This window comes from Cryptomeria japonica, chromosome 11, assembly GCF_030272615.1.
Source record: "Cryptomeria japonica chromosome 11, Sugi_1.0, whole genome shotgun sequence".
Taxonomy (NCBI): Eukaryota; Viridiplantae; Streptophyta; class Pinopsida; order Cupressales; family Cupressaceae; genus Cryptomeria; species Cryptomeria japonica.
This window is the reverse complement of record NC_081415.1, coordinates 196,289,858-196,311,907: the sequence shown is the minus strand read 5'-3', so window position 1 is coordinate 196,311,907 and position 22,050 is coordinate 196,289,858. Positions and strand designations below refer to the sequence as shown.

The 22,050-nt window shown below is 38.6% G+C and overlaps 1 protein-coding gene across 1 annotated transcript in view; it reads right to left on the bottom strand.

The window, feature by feature from the left end:
• The window catches only part of LOC131044010 (ABC transporter C family member 2), a 189,717-nt gene that overhangs the window by 103,830 nt on the left and 63,837 nt on the right, over window positions 1-22,050 (bottom strand). Inside the window, exon 8 of the mRNA XM_057977274.2 lies at window positions 6,962-7,018. Coding sequence (XP_057833257.2) covers window positions 6,962-7,018 — 57 coding nt within the window. The remainder of the gene's footprint in view (window positions 1-6,961; window positions 7,019-22,050) is intronic.

Genomic DNA, 22,050 nt, shown 5'->3' with positions numbered 1-22,050 from the left:
TGCTGTGGTTGAAACCACAATTTTGTATATTTCCCCCAAGTGTACAAAATTTTCAACCAACAGCCACGAAAATACCCAAACGCACGCAAAAATCGCACCTAAAATAATTCGACGCGGGTCGGAAAAAAAAACGCACCTCGGACGTAATTGAATCGCACGTCTAATACCAAGAATTGCAGAAAAAAACTGCCCAAAATCGCGATTATAGGCGCAGAAAACGCTTGGCAAATGTCGTGGCTCAAAAAAAATTTCCACCAAAAATTCTACCACGAAAACCGCTGCCATCCACAGTAAAAATCGTGTAGGCAAAGACGCCAAAAGGATCACACGGGTTTTGCAATCAGCCACGAGAGAACTGAAAAATTTTCCAGACACGAAAAAAATCCATGTGAAAAACACTAAATTACCTCACGAAAATCATGAAATCCAAACCCTTGGACCTCTAAAAAAAACCTTCAAAACTCCAAACCCTACATACACGCTGAGCTGCAAATCTTGGAGCTGAAAACCCATGAAAAACCTCAACAATTTTTTTCATAAAGAAAATTGACTAAAAAAAATTACTGGAACTAAGTTCCAGGTAGCGCCTCCACGAACTTTTATTAAAAAATTCGCCAAACTTTAAAAAATCCCATCGACCCGCTCTGATACTATGAAAAATTATTGCTCAAATAATCAGATAACTTTAATCAACTATAAAGCCGTTTAAATAGGCGATTACAAACGATGATGTTTCTAAAAAAGAAACAACCGCTTCTAAAAAATAGAAGCCAAAAATAGAAAACTAAATAAAGCAAAAAATACTCTAATTGTTGAAAATTGTAGCTAGCTCGGATACCTGACTATTAGATTTTAATGTTGCCAATGACAATTAAAATTCCTATGTATTATTTCATGCAATCCGAACCACTTAGGGCTGGGCCCAAACACATGTAATGTGAAGGCAAATGATGTAACTTAGGGCTGGGATCAAATACATGTAACTTGTAATCATATCTTGCTATGGATAGGACAAGACCTATGTATAATGTAACTTGTAGATAGGGTAGGCCCAATTTGGGCGGTAAAATCAAATATGTATTTGAGCGATTATGTAATTGGGCTGGGCCCAAACTCATGTAGCGTGTGGTAAAGGCAATCAAGCAATAACGTCTTAATAGGTCAAGACCTGTTTCGACGATATACATAATATTATTATTAAATTAACAAGGCAGGCCGACTTGAGACTTGACACCACAAGTCAAGTATATAAACAACTCATTTGAATGGCATGATTAATCAATCAATATACAAGGCGAATCATTCTTAAGGTTGTCAACTCATTCAGCGAACTTCTACATCAAGCATAAGACCTTTGGTGGATCACTTCTGATCAAAGAAACGAGACTCGGACTCGGACTTGAGACTCGGCGTCAGACTCGGGAAAGTGAAAAACTCAAGAAATTTAGAGATTTTTAAAGATTTAAAACTTGTTTCAGACACCCTTTATTGAAAACACCTTAAAGACACAATAACATCATCAAACTTGGCTCATTTGATTACATACACAAGTATACATCAATCACATAAGCATAAACGCAAATTGTAGCTGAAGAAAATAAGAAACATAGATATATAAATATTGTCAAATGTATACAATATTACAAAACTCATGGAGTAAAAAATACATGTCATCATATGATCATCATCAAATGTTTCATACAAATACCAAAGGTAAATACAACTACAAGCCTATGGCTCAGAGAAGCCTGCACGGCAGCACCCTCCGGCCTCGGCCCCCTGCGAAGGCGTCTAAGGTAGGTCCTGGATGATTGGACAGCCATGGCGGCTCCCCGTGACACCATGCCATGCTCACCAACATCAGGAACATCCGTGTCACTATCTACCTCTGAATCTCCTGTCTGTGCTCGTGCTCTCCGCTCCTCCTCTGCCATTGCTACAGTCTCAGCCTCTATATCTACCTGGTTGATCCAATCAATGTCAGACTCGGAGGTTAAATTTTCCCTACTTCTATCGACATAGTTTCCCCCCATATTTTTTGATGCGGGTTTGGGGGCAGCGCCCCCAAGGTGGGGTCAAGGGGCATCGCCCCTTGCGGGGTCAAGGGGCAGCCAAAAAAACTTATTATTTAATAAAGGCGTCGGGTGTTATTTTTCTATTGGCTGACATGTTGTAACCCTAATTTTTCTCATTCTCAAGCGAAGGTTGTAGTGAACAAAGACGAGACCATTCATTTTTAAAAAACTTTTTAAAATGTTTTTTTTTGTCATTTTACTTAAGCTAGGCAGTAGCCGAGTTTGGGGCTCAAGACTCGCCGAGTTTGGCAAGTTTGGGCCAAACTCACAAACTCGGCAAGTCTGGCAATTTTACTCGCCAAACTCGGACGAGTCCGAGTCCAAGCCCCTAGCACTCGCCGAGCATGACTCGTACTCGGACTCGCTGAGCATGACTCGTACTCAGACTCGCCAAGTCTGGGCGAGTCTGGGCGAGTCTCGTTTCTCTGCTTCTGATCATCAGCAAACTATCTCTGATTAGCAGCGAATTTCTCCAGCAGAGATTAGCGAATTATCTTCTCTGATTAGGCGAGCCATCTAGAGGTTTCGAATCTGCTTGTGGACTGACAAATATACCTAAGGACTACCGAATATACATAACAAACTGAGTCATTAGTCAAGCGAACTCTGCGAACTAGTTCTTGTCCGAATGAACTTCATTCTGGGACAGCATACTCCATTCTCAGTGGTTCTGGTCTGATCTTCAAGGCAGATTGACATATATCAGATAAGTTATGAGTTGTGCCCTAGCTGGGTGAAGATGTATTAAGCTACTGTGCATGATCTAATCAAATCTGCATTTATTGTTGCTGGGTTTTTCCTCCGAGAGGGAGGTTTTCCCAAGGTATCTGTGTGTGATTTGTGTTTGTCCTTCATTGCATTCTGATTTCTGTTGTTCATTAATTAATCCGATTCCTAAAATTAACACTAATGACCATTAAAATAATAATTAAATATTCTACTAGTTTTCCCCTCTTGTAAGTTCATTACGGTGGATTTGTCCCACAATTGGTAAGTCTTCCACTAGTGCCACCTTGTTTGTTGCAACGGTGATGTCTTTCATTTAGCTAGTGCCCTTGTGTTGTTGGGTTCACACAACACTTTTGTGCATGTTATTGTGCAAGTGCAGCGTGTTATTGTGTCTTGTTTCAAAAAAAAAGTTGATCTATCAAGTTTTGTCTTGGTGTCAACTTGTGGCATTATGCCATGTACATCTCTTGGGAAAGATATTATGATGGTGGTAATATTGAATGTTTTGAGCACTATTGAAACCAAATCTTTGTTGTAAGCAACGGTTTAGGATATGAAAATAATGGTTTGTTTTGTCTTCATGAGAACATGATGCCTTGATGTTTCTCCTATCTATTTATTTACAACATTGAACCATAGTTTAAAAACTCGTGGACTCGCCACGGACTCACGGGTCCGTGGTAGCCACAAGTCGACTCGCCAAGGACTCGCGAGGTGAGTCCTGGCGTGTCCATTTGAAAGACTCGCGAGTCTTTTGCAAGGACTCGTGCGAGTCTTTTGCACGGACTCGCGAGTCTTTCAGATGGACTTGAGCGATCCAGAAAAACCATCAGGCAAGCTTTAAAAATGAGTTTTTTTTCTTTTTTTTTTGCCTTCATTTGGTGTAACTCCCCCCCTTTTTGACTTTTTTGGGGGTTAAGGGGTAACCCTTATTGGACATGGGCCAATAGAAAAATAACACCTGACACCTTTATAAAATAATAAAGTGTTTTTGGCCTCGCGGTAGGGAGTGTAGAAGGGGCGCTGCCACTTGACCCCACAAGGGGCGATGCCCCTTGACCCCAACTTGGGGGCGCTGCCCCCAAACCCCCATCAAAAAATATAGGGGGAAACTGCGCTGATGGAAGTAGGGAAAATTTAACCTTCGAGTCTGATTAGGCTTCATATAACAACATAATTAGCATTGAAGAAATCTTGGTATCATACATTTTAGAGTTGAAAGTTTGAAACTATGAGTATGAATGATGAAATTTCAAATATTGCGCGTTTGCTGATCATATGACATGTGTAATGTTTCAATTATGGCTCTTATGTTCTCTAAATGCATTAATTTCTTTATGTTTTTTTGTAAAACTACGGTTTGTTTTTTTGCCGAGTCTTTCACGAGTCTTTCACGAGTCTGAGTCCGAGTCCAAATTTTTGGTTTGCCGAGTCCGTGGCGAGTCCAAGTTTTTGAACTTTGCATTGAACCATAGCATGAAGATTGAATATCAATAAACATCAATAGATCCCATTGTACTGGCTTTACACGAGAGTTGAAGAATGAGAGCCCTTGTATTGTATTATTTACCAATTAATCCTAGAATAACTCAGTGCATGACTAAACTGCATCAGTACACCCAATCCAATTTATATTGTGTATGATCACATCAAGGCTAGTATAAGACAATCTAATCTATTTGCCTTGTCCACATAAAAAAGCTGCATGATCTAACATCACTTCATTATGCATCATCCACTGCAAAAACAACTGCAGCCCACAGTCAATACTAGATCATACTTCATAGAAGCGACCCTTATCGGCTCTACCGTTTTGTGCTACTTTGTAGCTTGACATTTGTTGTTTGTTGTGAGTAATTGATTTTGAAATTTTGAACTTTTAAGTTGAACTATGTAGTAATACACCATGCAGCGCACATCATAACCAAAGCTCTCAAAATTGAGGAAAATTCATATTTCAATATTCATCATGTCAACTCTCATTTAATTTCATTCTCTCACTCTATATGTTATGAGCATGGCTTTGAATGTATTAAAACTTCTTTGTTTTTTGGGATCCCAATTTTTTCCAGATAATATCCCAAAAAACTTCAAAATATCTGTATCTTATTGTTTGTCAAGATATTTTCTTTTGTGGGTCGAGCATTTTCAACTTTGTATAAAGGAAGTGATATTTTGATCATATCTATAATAGATATGACAAATGAACAATCATGTTGTTATGTACCTAGGGATATGATATTATAATGTATTTCAATATAAAGATTCAATCCTTCAATATCATGGATACATTCATTGTCCTCTCCACCACAACTAATTTCTTATTGAAAATAATAGATTATATATTACCTTATTTATGAAGTAACCACATGTAACCTAGTAATAATCCCTGGCAATAATAGGAATCATATAATGGAAAGTAATATTCCTAGCTCCAAAGAAAAAAATCCTTCTGTACTTCCACACTGAAAAACCTTTAGCAAGCATAGAATATCATTGATCCACTTATCAATTTCTCTGTATGTTACCAAATGTACTGGATTAAATATATGTATAGAGTATAGGAATGGCAACCGAGTATATTAGCCTCGTGTTTGCAGTACATTTAGAAACCTTCAGGAAGTACAGTCATGGCATGTAAAAACCTAGCCAAACAAAACATTTGTAGTTGAAACCAAAATCAGAAACAACCGATCAAAAATTGTTAGAATCCAAAATTTCAGCATTTTTATTGCAACATTATCATGATTACAAAAAAAACAACCGGTCAAAAATTGTTGAAACCTCTGATTTGTGATTAATTACAATTTTTCCCAGATTAATCTATCTATGGTTTGGTAATCAAAGAGAGAGACGGGTATTCCAATCCAAACGTGCACTAGTGCTTAAATTGCTGAGATTGTATTTGGCAAAGAAGAGAGTTGTATTTATGTTATTTTTAAAATAGTTGACACCAAAAATGTTCACCCTTTCAATTAATCATCCCCGTTGTCTTTATGGTTTGTTTATCCCATCCCAAGCCATAGGAGGGTATTGGAATGTGCTATAAATTCCACTCCACAAAAAATTACAGAGGAAAAATTCATTTTATTTTACTAGATCAGTGGGTGGTGTGATGATTGAGAGCAGATTTACTAGAGTAGCCTGGTGAAGAAAATTTATCATTTCTACTGTTCCTGCTGGTGCCAGCCATCTGTGAGACAACTTGGCAAGCTTCACCCTTATTTTAGAGAGGATTTCATCCCAGATGGCTCTATTCAGTTCATGTTGCAGTAAGAAGCCCAAGTATTCCAGCCACTTGGTAGTTTGCTAGTAGTTATATTATTCTTTCCTTTCCCTTAGGATTAGAGAAGAGAAGATTTCGAAATCGGAAGCTTATATATATGTTGTCATTCTCTGCAGCTTAAGGCCCATATAGTTTTCTGCTTAGCCACTTTTCCTTGACTAGTCTATCTGGGAGTTCCCTTGTTATGATGAAGAGGTACGAGCTAAGTGGATCTCCCTTTCTTAGCCCTCTTCTTGGGGTGAATAATGAACCCTACGTAATATTTAGAGTAACTGAGAGGTTGGTCTTGGTGATGTAACTTAGAATCCAGCCATATACTTATCCCAAAACCCAAAAGTAGCCATTGTGCATTGAAGACATCTCTGTCACAACAGTTAAAGGCTTTGGACATGCCCATTTTGATCACTACTCATGGCCGATTCTACGATTGGAGACAAAGGAAATCTAGAATTATCAACCCAAAAGAAAGCTATCTCGGTGGGCCAAATTAATTTAGGCAGCAAGAATTTTAGCCTTTATGCAATGATCTTTGAAACTATTTTGTAAAGCATAATGCACAAAGCTATAGCCCAATATCCATTGTCATGTCCAATTTTCAGAACTAAAAGAATTAATTGAGTAGCATAATTTTAACTTGTAAATTACTATTACCTTTTAACAAGAACCTATACTTTTTTATTGCCAAATTACAGTTTATGTAGGTACTATACATTTAGTGCTCTGTGACAGATACATAAGGGAACTCGTTATTACTCTACATGTGGACAAGATTAAATTTATCTAGGCAGCTGTCCTTTTAATTGCATGATTCTAACCTCACAGCAAGAGTATTCACATGTTTGGAAAGAAAAAGCAAAGAGAAGGAACCGACCTCCAAAAGAAGGGCCAGAACAATAGGGCCAACAAATTGTGAAGCATCATTTCCAATCTGCAAATCCACCATATGATAAGTTTAGAAAATCTGTCAAACAATTTATCATTTTCTATATGTAATTCTAAAAACAGACTGCATCTTACAAAGTAAACTCTTCAAGTGCAAACAGGAAAAGAAATCTTCCATTTCATATTTTTAATTGTAGTAAACACGACCTCATACTTGATTGCAGATCACTTAAGGATAGATCCTTTATATTTCAGAATGGAAAATAATTGATTCCTAAAGGAAAATATTAAACAATATGTAAAATTGTTAAAGCTGCATAAATGACAAAGAATTGTTTTTGGATGGAGAGTAAATGCACATAAAATTCCTCTGTAACCAGGGAATTAAGAAATCCTGTAAATAATGCAGCCAAAACTTAAGTTCAGATGTACAAAACATTGTCGAGTATTAAATTCACAGAGCTTATAATTAGACTTTGCATAGAGAGAACTACTTCCTTTTGAGAAAAACTATATACATCACATTATTAAATTGCATGGAAGATGAGGGCAAAAAGCACCTAAGCCTAAGTTAATTGTTCTTAGTAATTGCATTTACTGAGACTGAGAGTGTTTTGAAAATGATTGAATCAATCATCCTTTGTTAAATCATTTCAGGAGGGAGCTTAAATGATTTTGAAAATGAGTTAATATGTTATAAAAGTGCTACAGAACATTGGCATGGATATCCCTACCACTGGATTGAATTCGGAGGATGTTTGTCACCGAAAAGAAAAGATATGATAAGTATTCAGAAAAAAAAAAAAAAAAAGTTGCACAACTATTTGACAAATGACGGACAATTATGGACCCTGATGCATTGTCCTTGGTGGGTGATGTGTGAAAGACCATCCTCAATGGCTCCGATACAGCTTCCTCATTCCAAACATTTTAAATCCTTTCAAGACACTTGAAACCCCAACAACCATTGACAAATAACAAAACAATCTTACGACTTGAATTTGATTTCTTCTCCCTCCTCAAAAACTTGTAGAAAATTTATTGTCTTGAAACCCTAGGTCTTGTGACAGATGAATCTAAGAAAAATGCCTCCTTTTTCTAAGTTTTTAGCCACAAAAAATGTCGCTGCTTTGATCAAATCTGCAAATTTGAAAGAAAAAGTTTTAAAATATGACAACTTCCTATCTAATCCAATAAGCGGAACAATGCAAGCATACCAGATTTATAGTAATTTCAGCAAAGTGATGACACTAGAAAGAAAACAAGAACAGAAGAGAAGGAGACACACTTGAAGACACAATAAATGGAATATACCCTCAAAAAACTAGCCTCCAAGAGCATACCCAAATTTATTAAATCTTCAAAATTAGTTACACTTTGATTTTGAATGAATTCCAACAACACAACCCTGCATAAAACTGAACATACAATCTCAATTCCAAGCTCTCAATATATAGCTCAAGGAGACCCAAGAAACCATGCATAGTGTTCCAGAACCATGAGCCAATCATTGGACCAAATGGTCCAATCCCAATCCATGAACCTTCCTCCAAGAGTAACTCCTTCAACGTTAGATAGAAAATTCTCAACTGACTAGTTGCCCCTATGACCAAGGGGCTCCAATGTAACTCACAAGAGCTCCATGTGGGTGCATTAATGTCTTAATCACCTCTTACAAACAATTCTATTTAACTAATCAAAGACATTACTCATGGTCCACTTAGTAACCACATTTTCATTGACTTCTTACAACTATCATCAAACCAATGACACAATGCAAAGAATGCCAACAATGGAATCTCAAGATTTCATCTAATTAGGGCACTCTTTTCCATATGGACACCTTACTTATAATAGCAAACAATAATTAAATAAATCGCCTAGACCTAGGACTTGCAAGTTGTACAACACCTAGCCCATTAGTTGTAACAATCTCCTACTTATCACCATACTATGCAAGAATCATAAGGGGTTCTCAATGCAGTGAACTAAATGCTAGGGGTTGATCCAGATCATCCATCTGTAGCACTAAACTTCTCTATAATCACAAAAGTAACCACCTTCTTGACCATAACCCTCATGTGTTCCACCATGTCACAAAGTAAGTGATATTGCACACCAATGAACTCTATCTATGAATGAAAGGTAGAATTCTTTGCCAACTTAATGGCACTCTATCACACTAAATCAACACTATGTCTTGACTAGACCCACCATCTAAACACAATCTTTGGAGCAATATAGCTTCCTTAGATGAATGACTAGATGCCATATACTTTAGCTTTGTAATCGAACAAGCAACCACAAACCATTATGTTCATCCAACTAATTGTACCATTGAATATAGTAAAGACATACCCGCTAGTATCCCCCCAAATCAAAATCAACAAATCCTTGTATATCCACTATCTTGCTCAAGCTTGAGCCTCCCTAGTAGCAAATTGAACACTAACATGTATCTTGGAGATACTTGAAGACTCTCTTCACTCTAATCCAATGCTCCTTAGTTAGATTCAATATATATGTACTTAGGATTCCCACTATTTTGTCAATGTTTAATCTGGTACAAACCATAGCACATATAAGACTACCAACTGCATTCATATACGAGGCATGGCTCGTGTCCTTTATCCCATCTATTGTCAAAGGGCACAAAACTAAAAGTTTTGTCCCCACAAGAATAGGAACACAAACTAGTTTGAATCCCACATCCTTACTACAAAATAGAATTATTATACTTCTTATGACTAATACAAAAAATAAATTGTTAGCTCTATCCATCCTAATCTCCATACCTAAGACTTAGCTAGCCCCAAATCCTTCATATCCAACTACAATGAAACTTCAGCTTTCAAACCCTCAATATTTCCTTGCTACCAATACAACGTAGAGGTCAACATAGCTCCTTTGGACATATCTCTGGTTGCAGACATCACACTTCTGGACGAAACATTTTGAGGGGACTGCTAGAGCATACATTTTGAGGGGACTGCAATAGCATACACCAAATTTGGAATTTCCCAAATTTGATGGAGATGAACCCACCAGCCATATTTATTGAGCCAAACAATACTTTGGAATAAATCAAACCCCCATGAAAAAGAAGGTATTTGTAGGCTCATTAAATTGGAACATGACATCATAAAGTGGTTCCAATGATTCGAGAAGAATTTGGGAGAACTTGGGCTGAGTTTTGAATGGGTTTACTAACCTGATTTAATCCTAGCAATTACGATGACTTCATTGGAGCATTAATCAATGCTATGGTGAATTGGTTTTGTCCATGAGTACCAAACATAGTTCAAACATCTAGCCAATCAAACACAAAGACTTGAAGATTCTTTTTAAAAAGTTGTTTCATTAACGTCTTAAAAGAACACATCCAAGCTAAGGTAAAGATGTTTAACCCCAAAGATGTGTATGGCCGACCTCCACCATCTCTCACTTCCAACTTGCCATGCAATTCCAATGTAGAAGTTCTCAATTCCACTCTTAGCACCCACAAATATCTCCTTTGAACTTTCAAGGACAACTTGGCCTTGACTCAAAACCTTATGAAACAACATGTTGATCAACACTATTTTGAGCACACATTCATTGTTCACACCATAATTTTGTTGTCTTCAACCATAAATGTACATGTCCCTCAATCTTAAACGCTATCAAAAGTAAGTCCCCAAATTCTATGTACGCATTACAACACTAAAGTGGATGGGCATAATGGTCTACAAGTTGGATCTTCCTTTGTCCTCCAAACTACATCATGTTCAACATGGATCATGTCTAAAAAAGGTCCTTGGCCAACACATTCACTTTACATAAACCCTTGTAGGCAGCCAAGTATAGTGATTTGAAGAAGAATAGAGAATTTAGTCTGGAGGTTTATGCAGGTCACAATTATTCCTTGGGGCATCGTGGGTCTTTTCAGGAGATAGGTGACTGTTTGGAGGGGACATGAGGTTAGAGTGGGCCCATGAATGCTGACGCAGATATTGAAGAACTTCTAGGTAGAGTGAGAAAGGACATTGGAAATATTGCAATCCCCAGCACTTAAAAAACTGGGCGATTTGTAGCAGCTGCACTCAAAGGTTATCATCTGCTACCAATAAAGGTTAGAGGGTAGCATTCAACATCTTTCTGTTGTGGATATTTCAGCATCACATTGTAATATTGGTCTTTAAAAAATTCCAATCAACGTGTAAATGAGATCTTGTTTGGTTTCAAAAGTCAATATATATATTTACAAGTGTAAATAAAAATGTTCTATTAAGCTGAAATGTTTCCTAATTCATGATTAAATGATTCCAAGTGTCTGCAAATCAGAAAACTTCCCTAAGCATTTTCATACAAACTGTTTGATGAAATACCATTCTTGAAAAACTGTGAAAAAATACAAAATTTTGGTATAGAAAATTGGGTCAGGTATATTACACTGGTATCAAAGCAGTGAATCCTACCAGCTTGTATATTACACTGGTATTATACTAGAAGAATGGCAAATAATCTACCAAAGCAGTCGTAGATTGAAGAGGAAATTCCTACTGCAGATTTGTTTACTGAGGGCTACAGGGAACATGGGTGATAAGGATGCAAAACAAGAATGCCAACCAGAACAATGCCAGTAACAATGACAACCATGGAAAGGCAACTAACACTAATATCCCCGCCAACAAAAACTCCAGGGCAGCTAGTAGAACAACACATAAACCTGTAATGCCTAATTTCTTAGAGGCACAACCAAGAGGACAAGTAGGACAACAAGGATATGGTGAAAGTTTTGCAAACTATATGAGGGAGTTCAAAACATTAGATGATGAATTTCATCCAGCCATGTCCTTAGCAGAGTTTTGCCTAGTGAAGTACAGGAATTGGCAAAAGGAGATAGGGGACAAGGACCTAAGCAAGAGCTGCAGCGTAAAGTGGGCAAGTTGTCCATTCCCAATAATGATGGCTAGTTTACTGCACATTCAAGGGTGCAGAAAGTAGATATATATTTTCAACTTAATCCCATGTTAGAGATAGAAGCCATTAACTATGTCACATTTCATTTGGATGGGGAGGCTCATGAGTGGTGATACCATGATTTGGTGACCTTAGGACATGACAATATCACTCCTTATGCGGACTTCACACAGCAATTGAACAGGTTTGATAAGAAGGATCTAGAGACACACTTCCAAGAACTAGCCCATTTGAAACAACATGGTACAGCAGATGCTTATGTTTCATAATTTCAAAGGCCATCAATTATGGTTCTTGGTATTTCCAAGGGGAGGTTGATAGTCAGAGCCACTACATGGTTGGGTAAAGCATTTGACCCACCTACTTGAGAAGCACACAGAAAATACTGATGGGGAGGCAGGGGTGAATCAGTATTTGAGAGTGTTTATAAACTTTTCAAATTAACAATTAGACAAAACAGATTCAAAAACAAACAGCAAGAAGACAACACAAGTTTTCTCGTGGAAAACCCTTTCGGGTAAAAAACCACGGCATCGGTAATCTTCCATTAAAACAAATGGGCATCAACCCAAGAATACACAAGTGAGCTACAACCCACAGTGGGCACCAACCCTTTCAAAACACTAAACTGAAGCACCGACTTCACTGAAAATGAGACACCAATCTCCACACAACCAACTTCAAGATATTGGATATTTGATGAAGTCTGTTACACATTCTGCCTTCGAATTGTTCAGAACACTCAGATACAAAGTCAAGACTCCTAAACACAAAAATCACACTCCAAAAGATCTCTGCTCACTTTTCATCAACTATGCACTTCACAACCTGTAGAACACCATTAAAACTTGCAGCCCACGATAGAACTATTTCCACTTTTATTCCAATCGGATGAGAGTCAGAATATAATCATTCAAAAAGAATAAAGCCTCCTATACCCCTTTTTTTTAAAACTTCGAAGAATGCCATGCAGCCACTTTCTTCAAAAAAACACATTCCAGAGAAAACAGCAGCTTCCTTTTGAAATTCAATCACTTCATCACAAGAGCTTGCTGGCAGATATCAAAACATCTACAGGAGACGAGCATACCAAAAACCAACTCATTCACAAAGAAGACCCCAACACTCAATTCAAACTTCACATCAAAATTAGCGCAATCTTTAGAAAAAAAAGATCATCTTTTCCATTTCCAAATTGGCTGTCGAATAAGCTACTTCCTCAAATCCGTTACCAACAGCAGCAAAAAGAATCAAAAACATGCTTTTAATAAAGGCTTCAAACCATATCTTTGACCCACGATCTGGATTCAAGGAAAGTCGTGGCCATTTTTAAAAAACGAACATTCATAGAAAATATGACTTCCCAGTTCATATTTTTTTAAAGAATTCCCCACAACTTGAGCACTAAAGGAATCCATCTACAAAGACGTATCTCCCATCAAAAATAAGGATGACAATACAAGAAGACATCATCTAGAAAAACAAACGCACTCCTACATCGTGCTTACAAATTTCTGACAAAAAACGGCTCAACTGAAAAACATGTCCAGCTATCCCAAAAAAAACTTTCATGCATATATTCCATGACAACACCACAATCACGTCCATAATAACCTTTTCCTTTTTTTTGGTTTTAAAAATTTGGAAGAGTCGCTGCAGAAATACCACGCAATCAATGACCACAACCTCCACAAAGTTATTAAGAAAGACACGCTGCATACTCAGGAGCCACAAAAAAAGGTCTTCCTCAGTTGACCCGGCTTAAGTCTCTACGCACAATTTCCATTATCTGCCAGACATTGCAAAAATTCTGAAGCCTTCGATCCAGCCTAGGGAGAAATAAAGAACTGCCCAGAATTCATTGAAAAGACTTTTAAAATAGCCACCATCCACAAAATATAGTCGAACCATCAAAAAAAAACGATTCCACACACTTAGGATATACAATGTAATAAAATAAAATTCCCTTTGAAAAGTCAAGGCTGATATGGCATAAAACTGATGTAGCAGCTGACTGGATGACAGGTAGGCACACACCTTGCTCAAGCTGATAGCCAAGCAAGCAGCTCAAACACCTCAAGCAGCCAGGCACACAAGGAGCTCAACCAAAATTCATAATCAAGATCAATTAAGCCTTTGACATCAATGACAAATAATCCAACACTACTCTACATGATGCAATAAGAAGAGCATGTAACATGCAATTTTAATTTACCCTTAAGGATAAATTCAGTTCAGAGGATTTGCATGCAAGACATCAAAAGAAGCCCTATCAAAAAGAAGATCTAAAATTCAGCCTTTGAGGTGCTTACCATCCAACAGAAACAAAGAAGATGAATCCAGGGAAGAAATTAGGAGAAAATTGTATTTCCAATGCAGGGAACAGTTGACTCTAGCACATAGATGCCAGGGAAAGGGGAAGATGGATTACGTTGAGGTGATTTCTAACGAGGAGGAAGAGATTATAGATCCAGCAGATTTGGGAAAGGATCAAGATCAACAGTTGGACCTTAAGGGTAAAGATACCAAGGGAGGTACACTTGCTTCTCTTTCTAGTGCACCAAGGTATAATCTTTTCAGGTTCCAAGGATTTTTGTTTGGACGTAGATTCATAGCACTTTTTGATGGTGGTTCTACTCACAATTACATTGATGAGGGCTTAGTGGTAAAAATGGATCTGTACATAGAGCAATAAGAACGCTTTGATGTGGTGGTGGCTGATGGGTTTACCATCCCTTGTAAGAAGAAGATCAATCATGTCAGCAACCTCATTGGTGAGCACACAATTTGCAATGATTTTTAAGTTATCGGTTTAGGTAGGACGAACATAGTGCTTGGAGTTCAATGGTTATATTCACTGGCTGAAATTTCTCAAAACTATTAGACCATGGAGTTAAAGTTTTCAGCATTAAGGGAAGGAGGTAACATTGAAGGCCATTCCTCACCCTCTACCTCATGAAATTACAGCTAAACGAATTGAAGCTATCAGCTCCAGATGTTCCATCATAGCCATGGGTCAGCAAACAAATTCATATTTGCATGACAGGTGAGATGAATTTGTTGAAGATGTTGGAAGTTTATCTTTGGAACAAATACAGGATAGCAGATTTCCACATGGTTATGGCCATCAATCAAAGGCTCTAATTTTTATGAGTTCGTCAATATTTATCATAACAATGCAGCAGAAACAAGAAGAGAAAAGTTGATATCAGGGAAATTTGTCGCATACTTGTAAAGATTGCTGCAATTTTGGTTAGACATTTGCAGGTGAAGTGCATCATAGTGTATCAGACAAGAAGCCTCACAAACCTACGCTTATTTCGGACCCTGGTGTTGGTGTTGGAAATAAGCCACACCCGGACTGATGATGGACTGGTCCAAGAGGGGCCAGTAGCTCAGTGGTAGAGCACTCCAGCAGCGTATGGAAGGTCCTAGGTTTGAGTCCTAGCTGGTCCATGTCTCAACATGGTATCAGAGCCAGGTCCAAGCTAGGAGCCCCAAGCACACGAGAGGTTTGGCTTAAGGGGGGGTGTTGGTGTTGAAATAAGCCACACCCAGACCGACGATGGATTGGTCCAAGAGGGGCCAGTAGCTCAGTGGTAGAGCACTCCAGCAGCGTATGGAATGTCCTAGGTTCAAGTCCTAGCTGGTCCATGTCTCAACATGGAATCAGAGCCAGGTCCAGGCTAGGAGCCCCAAGCACACGAGAGGTGTGGCTTAAGGGGGGGTGTTGGTGTTGGAAATAAGCTACACCCGGACTGACGATGGACTGGTCCAAGAGAGGCCAATAGCTCAGTGGTAGAGCACTCCAGCAGCGTATGGAAGGTCCTAGGTTCGAGTCCTAGCTGGTCCATGTCTCAACATATGGTAAATGTTTGATGGGCCTTCTTATGTGATTATATTATGAAGCTTGTGAATGTTAAAGGGCAGGCCCTATTTGGGCGCTCAACTTGTGTAACTTGTAATTGGGTCTAGCCCGAAATGGGCATTGTAACTTGTGATTCATGTTGGACCCTAAATGGGTGATACAATGTAACTTGTTGATGTGATAGGGCTGACCCTATAATATGTAACTTGTAATTATTATGGGTCAGACCCTATTTTGGGTGCCAACTTTAATACATTTGATTTATGCTAGCCGACTTGAAGAATTAAAGGTCAAGTTGCCTATAAGTACAAAGTACTTATCATTGTTCACATCATCTTTTAGTGAAACTATCTCTGCAATATACGGCAGCGAACATCTATAGATGCACAGCGAACGCTGTTGGAAGCAACAGCGAACACCCTTGAAGGTCAGCAAACTCCATCCGAAGGGCAGCAAACCTTCCCTTCTGACAGCACTCTTCACTTGAAGGTCAGCGAACTGTCATTGAAGGCTGTGGACATCATCAGTTAACTTCATCTTTGTGACAGCAACATCTGCAGATAAGTTCATTGTGTTTAGTTTGCTGATAGCTTCAAGTGTTGAAGCTCAACTGTAAAGAAACAATTGGTTATTGTTTAATAAAGATCTGAGATATTGTAGCTGGGTTTTTCAACTCCAAGAGGGAGGTTTTCCCAGGGTATAAGCGTGTTATGTGTGTGCTTTATTTTAGTTTGGTTTTCTGTTCTATACTGTTAATCTGATCAATAAAAACTAACACGGTATCAGAGCCAGGTCCAGGCTAGGAGCCCCAAGCACACGAGAGGTGTGGCTTAAGGGGGGGTGTTGGTGTTGGAAATAAGCCACACCCGGACCGATGATGGACTGATCCAAGAGGGGCCAGTAGCTCAGTGGTAGAGCACTCCAGCAGCATATGGAAGGTCCTAGGTTAGGACTCAAACCTAGGACCTTCCATACGCTGCTGGAGTGCTCTACCACTGAGCTGTCCTAACCTAGGACCTTCCATATGCTGCTGGAGTGCTCTACCACTGAGCTACTGGCCCCTCTTGGACCAGTCCATCGTCGGTCCGAGTGTCGCTTATTTCCAACGCCAACACCTGGATTCTCAGAGAGTCATATCCAACATTAGTCAATGATGGAGAGGAGATTGCTTGAGGACAAGCAATCTCCGGAAGGGGAGGACCATAATGTCCCTTTTTCAGCGTTAGTGAGTGGAAAGGAGATAATTTGATTAATTAAAAAAAGTCTTAAATTGATATTTTTAGGCAGATTGTGTTCAATTAATTATTAAGAAGAATGTTTTATTAAAGTGACTTTAGCTAGGGACCAAAAATAAAACAATATAAAGCCAATTTTGTATAGGGTAAAGAATTATGAATTATCATTTAAAAGTAACTTTTAAATATGTTTTTGGGGATGACTTTATTTTAATTAATTTGAAAAGACAACTAAAGTGATTAAACAATAAATAATAAGTCATTTTATAAAAGTGCTTTATTGATTTATTTTGAGGTGGGAATTAAAAATACATTCGGAAAGGTTCTATAGGGAAACTATAAAAGGCAAACTGGAAGCTCATTTGCATATGCTTGATTCTATTTTCTTTGTACAAAATTGAAAATTTTAGGGAGAGAAAATCCTAGGACAAAAACCCTAAGGGAATGGGTTTCGGTAGTGAGACATCTACCCTAGCCTATTTGCAGGTGGAATCACATACGTTTCATGCAAGTGCCGAACAATAGCAGACTGAATAGTTTATTGGAGGTTTGCAGGCAAACAATAAATTGTTAATTCTCTCCGAATTTTCATATGAAAGACATATTTGAAGGGCTTCCATTATTAGAGCCACACATTTGGAAATACCAAGAGATTGAGTTGGGAAGCCATACTTGAAGGGAGGTTGCTGATTGTATATTGTTGGGAATTTGAATGGAACTTCACAGAAATCACGGGAATGAATGCTTGCTGGTTGTGGTTCTTGTAGACAGCCAAGTGTAGTAATTTGAAGAAGAAAGGAGAATTGTGTGTGGAGGTTTAAGCTGGTCACACCCATTCCTCGGGGAAGTGTGGGTCTTGTTGGGAAACTGGTGACTATTTGGAGGGGACATGAGGTTAGTGTGGCCCTTGAGTGCTAATGCAGATATTGAAGAACTTCCATGCAGAGTGAGGAAAGATTCGGAAGCATCACAGTCCCCAACACTTACACATTGGGTGATTTGTAGCAGCTGCACTCACAGGTTAACATCTGCTGCCAATAAAGATTAGAGGGTAGCGTTAATTACCTTTCTGTAGTGGATAGTTCAGCAGCAATTACAATGTTGGTCTTTGAACATTTCCAGTCACTGTGAAAATGAGATCTTGTTTGGTTTTAAAAGTCCAATATATATATATATATATATATATATATATATATATATATATATATATATATATATATATATTAATCCAAAAAAAATTGTTTTATGAAGCTAAAATGTTTCCTAACTCATGATTAAATGATTTCAAGTGTCTGCAAATCAGAAAACATCCATAAACATTTTCATGTAAACTGTTTGATGAAATACCATCATTGAAAATGGTGAACATTTCCATGCAGAGTGAGAAAATTGGGTCAGTATGTTACCATGCATGCTATTGTACTCTTTTATAATTGTAATGTCCCCCTTTTAATCAGTCATGTTATGATGTCTCGCTAGCCCATCTTGCCATGATCCCGAGGGCTAACCACGACTTAACAGGGATCAGAGAGCGTTTTGGACTAGGTAGTTCCAGTTTCAGGCCAATTGGAGTTGACTTGATGGTTTTTCCAGATACTTACTATTTATAGTAAGTTGCCAGGTTGGGATTTCAAGATTTCCAGTTCTTTCATGGTCGGGACTCATTATCAGTGGTATTGGTTCATATCCGACTGGCAATTTATTATTATCTGGAAATATTTATTATTAATGATAAAGTTCAAATTATAAAGTTAAATTAAAACATTTAACTTTATCATTATCATAAGAGGGACAGTAAAGTTTTGGAAATATTAAAGGGTTTCCTTCTTGCTTTGTACGTGGGCACCAATTGAAGGAAAGAACGTTATTTTGAATTTGGGCATTTATTCCCACATTGCTAACAAGGGGTCGACTTCCACATTGGGAAGATATAAAGGAGTCGCAGTGTTTCATTGTGGGTATTCTTATGGATGGATTGAATTTGCTGTGACACTCTTGGGAGTTGTTCAGGCTATTGAGGACGCTTCACCTCATTAGTGACACTTTCCATGCCTTTGAGAGACAAGGTCTGGGGGTTTGTACGACATTTCATGACTGAGACAGTATTTGGAGCTTCATGAGTGACCGATTGATCTCAGGAAAAGAGGACGACTCAGCTGGGAAAGGAGACTAAATATATTCATTAGCTGGGCAGATTCCTTCCCTGATTCTGCGTATTATTGTATTGGCCAAATGGAGTTAGGACGCATGAAGGTTGCTGGGACGATTTTATATGTGGAGCTGGTCGAATCTACCATTGCTGAGATTGGCATTGAAGATCTGATTTCAGATGGAAGCTGGGCGTGCACACTCGAGAGGTGGCATTGAGTCACTAGAAGCTTATCACTTTTGCCATACCCTTCCTTGGTTGGTTCGAATTTGATTGGTTGCTGCTTGTGGACAGCTGGGGTGAAAGCTGGGCTTCACAATCTGCTCTAACGTAGTGTGGTATGAAATAAAAACACTGGTTTTCTCATTATGGTTTCTTACCAGCATTGTATTGATCATAATTTCAAAAACTCATTTTTCTGTGTGCTTCCAATGAGTTACAAATCCATTATTATTATGTGCTGTAATATGATGATTCTCTGAGTTAATTGTCACAGCAGACTTTAAAAAGTTGAAAAAGGAATACGATTTTGCTTGCAAACTGTTTGCTATTTTCCTACCGTGTATTTCAGTCAGCATTTGAATGTAAGCCAACTGTTTGACAAAATTCCTCTAAGTAAGATGGGAAGAAATTGAGTGCAAATAGGGCAGCCCATTACAGTGATATCAGAGCAGAAAATCCTCCCATGCTATGAAGGTTAATGAGTGATAGAGAGAGAAGATATTATCAGCATGAGCTAAGAAAAGCATGGCAACCACCACCAATTCCTGAAGGTGAAACTGTGTCTGGTATTTTGGGCATCAATCGAGGTTCAGCTTTACAACAGGGTGACCCATTTTCAGCAGAAAATATGGGTGATAGGGATGAAGAAAGAGCAGAACCAAGTACCAAGGACATGCTCAATGATTTGGCAAGAGGGCAGCGAGAGCTTCAGATGACGTTGCAGTGAATGATCAGCTCTTATAACACAAAATTTGACAGCCATGAACAATGAAAACAACCGGAATCAAGGCAATAATAACCCAGGTGGACAAGGGAATGATAGGAACAATGGCAATGATGATGGCTCAATAAATAATGGGGGTGCAAGGCAGCAAAATAGAGCAGGATCAGCAAGCACTAGGCCTCTTATGCCTCACTTTCCGCCAAGACAAAATGATCAAAACAATAATGGACCCTCTGAATAGGAGATACAAGATCAGATTTTAGTCGATTGGAGGAGCTCTGGGTTAGAGTTTCAGGCTGAAATGTCATTTAGAGATTACATAGATGTTAGATAGAGACATTTACCTATGAGGGGGAACAGGCAACAACATTATGACCTTAAGAAGAAAATAGGACAGCTCACAATTCCTTTTTTTGATGGTACTAGGAAAGATACAACAAGGGCTTGGGTTCAAAAGCTAGATACATATTTTCAGCTTAACCTGATGCCGGAAAATGATGCCATCAAATATGCAGCATTACATTTGGATGGTAGCGGCATAGCACACATGAATGGTGGCACCATGGGATGGTGACCTTGGGTCATGCTCCAATTGATACCTACGCAGAGTTCTTTGAGAAACTGATTGAAAGGTTTGATACTAAGGACCCTGAGTTGCATTTTAAGGAGTTGGCACAACTCAGACAATGGGGATCAGTTGATGCATATGTTGCAGAATTCCAAAGATTGCCAATGCTAGTGACTAATATTTCAGAGGGGACACTTGTTTTATTTATGGATGGTCTTTCAGATCCCTTGCAGGGTTGGGTCAAGGGACATGATCCTTTAACATTATAGGAGCGCAAGAGACTTGGCACCATCATCCTATGGAAGCAAATTTCAAACTAAAGACTCTCATTATAAGAAGGGCAAAGAGAAGAAATCATTCCATAAGGACACGCATCAACCATGTGAAGGAACCAAGAAATTGGTTAATGACCAATTGAATGAGCTCAGGAGGAAAAAACTGTGTTTTCATTGTAGGGAGCCATGGGATCCTTCCCATAAATGTCCTCTCAAAGGCCAAGGCTAAACAGATTTGAGTACTTTTCTGCAGAGGAGACAGCTTCTGAAGGTTCAGAGAATTCATCAGCTTCTGAGGATAGTGATGGTGGATCAACAGCTAGAGGGGATACTAGTGATGATAGGGTGTTAGCATGCTTGATAGGAACTCAGAAGGCAATCACTTTCAAAGTTCATGGTGTGCTATAGGGGCAGCATGTGATATCTTTAATTGACACCGGGGCCACACATAATTTTATTAATCCTCAAGTAGTTGAGAAATGGGGACTACCTACAAAGGAGCGTGAGGGATTCAGAGTCATGGTGGCTAGTGGACATAAACTCCTTTGCACTCAAAAGATCACTAACTTGCACATGCGGATAGGCAACTATGAGTTAGTGGGTGATTTTTATGTGGTTGATATGGGGGACTATGATGTGATATTAGACATGTCTTGGATGGCTTCATTGGTGAGTTCACATTTAGTTTGGAGAAGGTGGAAATGAAGTTTGAGCATCAAGGTACAAAGGTGGTACTCTGAGGCTTATTAGATGGGGGACTTAGAGTGGAATCACTTAGAAGGATGGAGTGTTTGATACATCATGATCAGGTTGAGTGGGTTGCTGAGATTTTGGTGATGCCAGAGGTATCAGGATAGCAAAAGCAGAAGTATCCTTCACAGGTTCAGTCATTGTTGACCAAACACTCCAAAGTGTTTGGTGATATACTTGGAGTGTTTGGTGATATACCACCAGGTAGACCTGTTGTCCTCATTTTTGAAAACAAAAATGAAGGACCATTACATAAAAAAAATTGTGAAAAAATGAAAATTTTGCTCTATGGCACGCTTCCCGAGGCAAATTTTCAACTAATCCT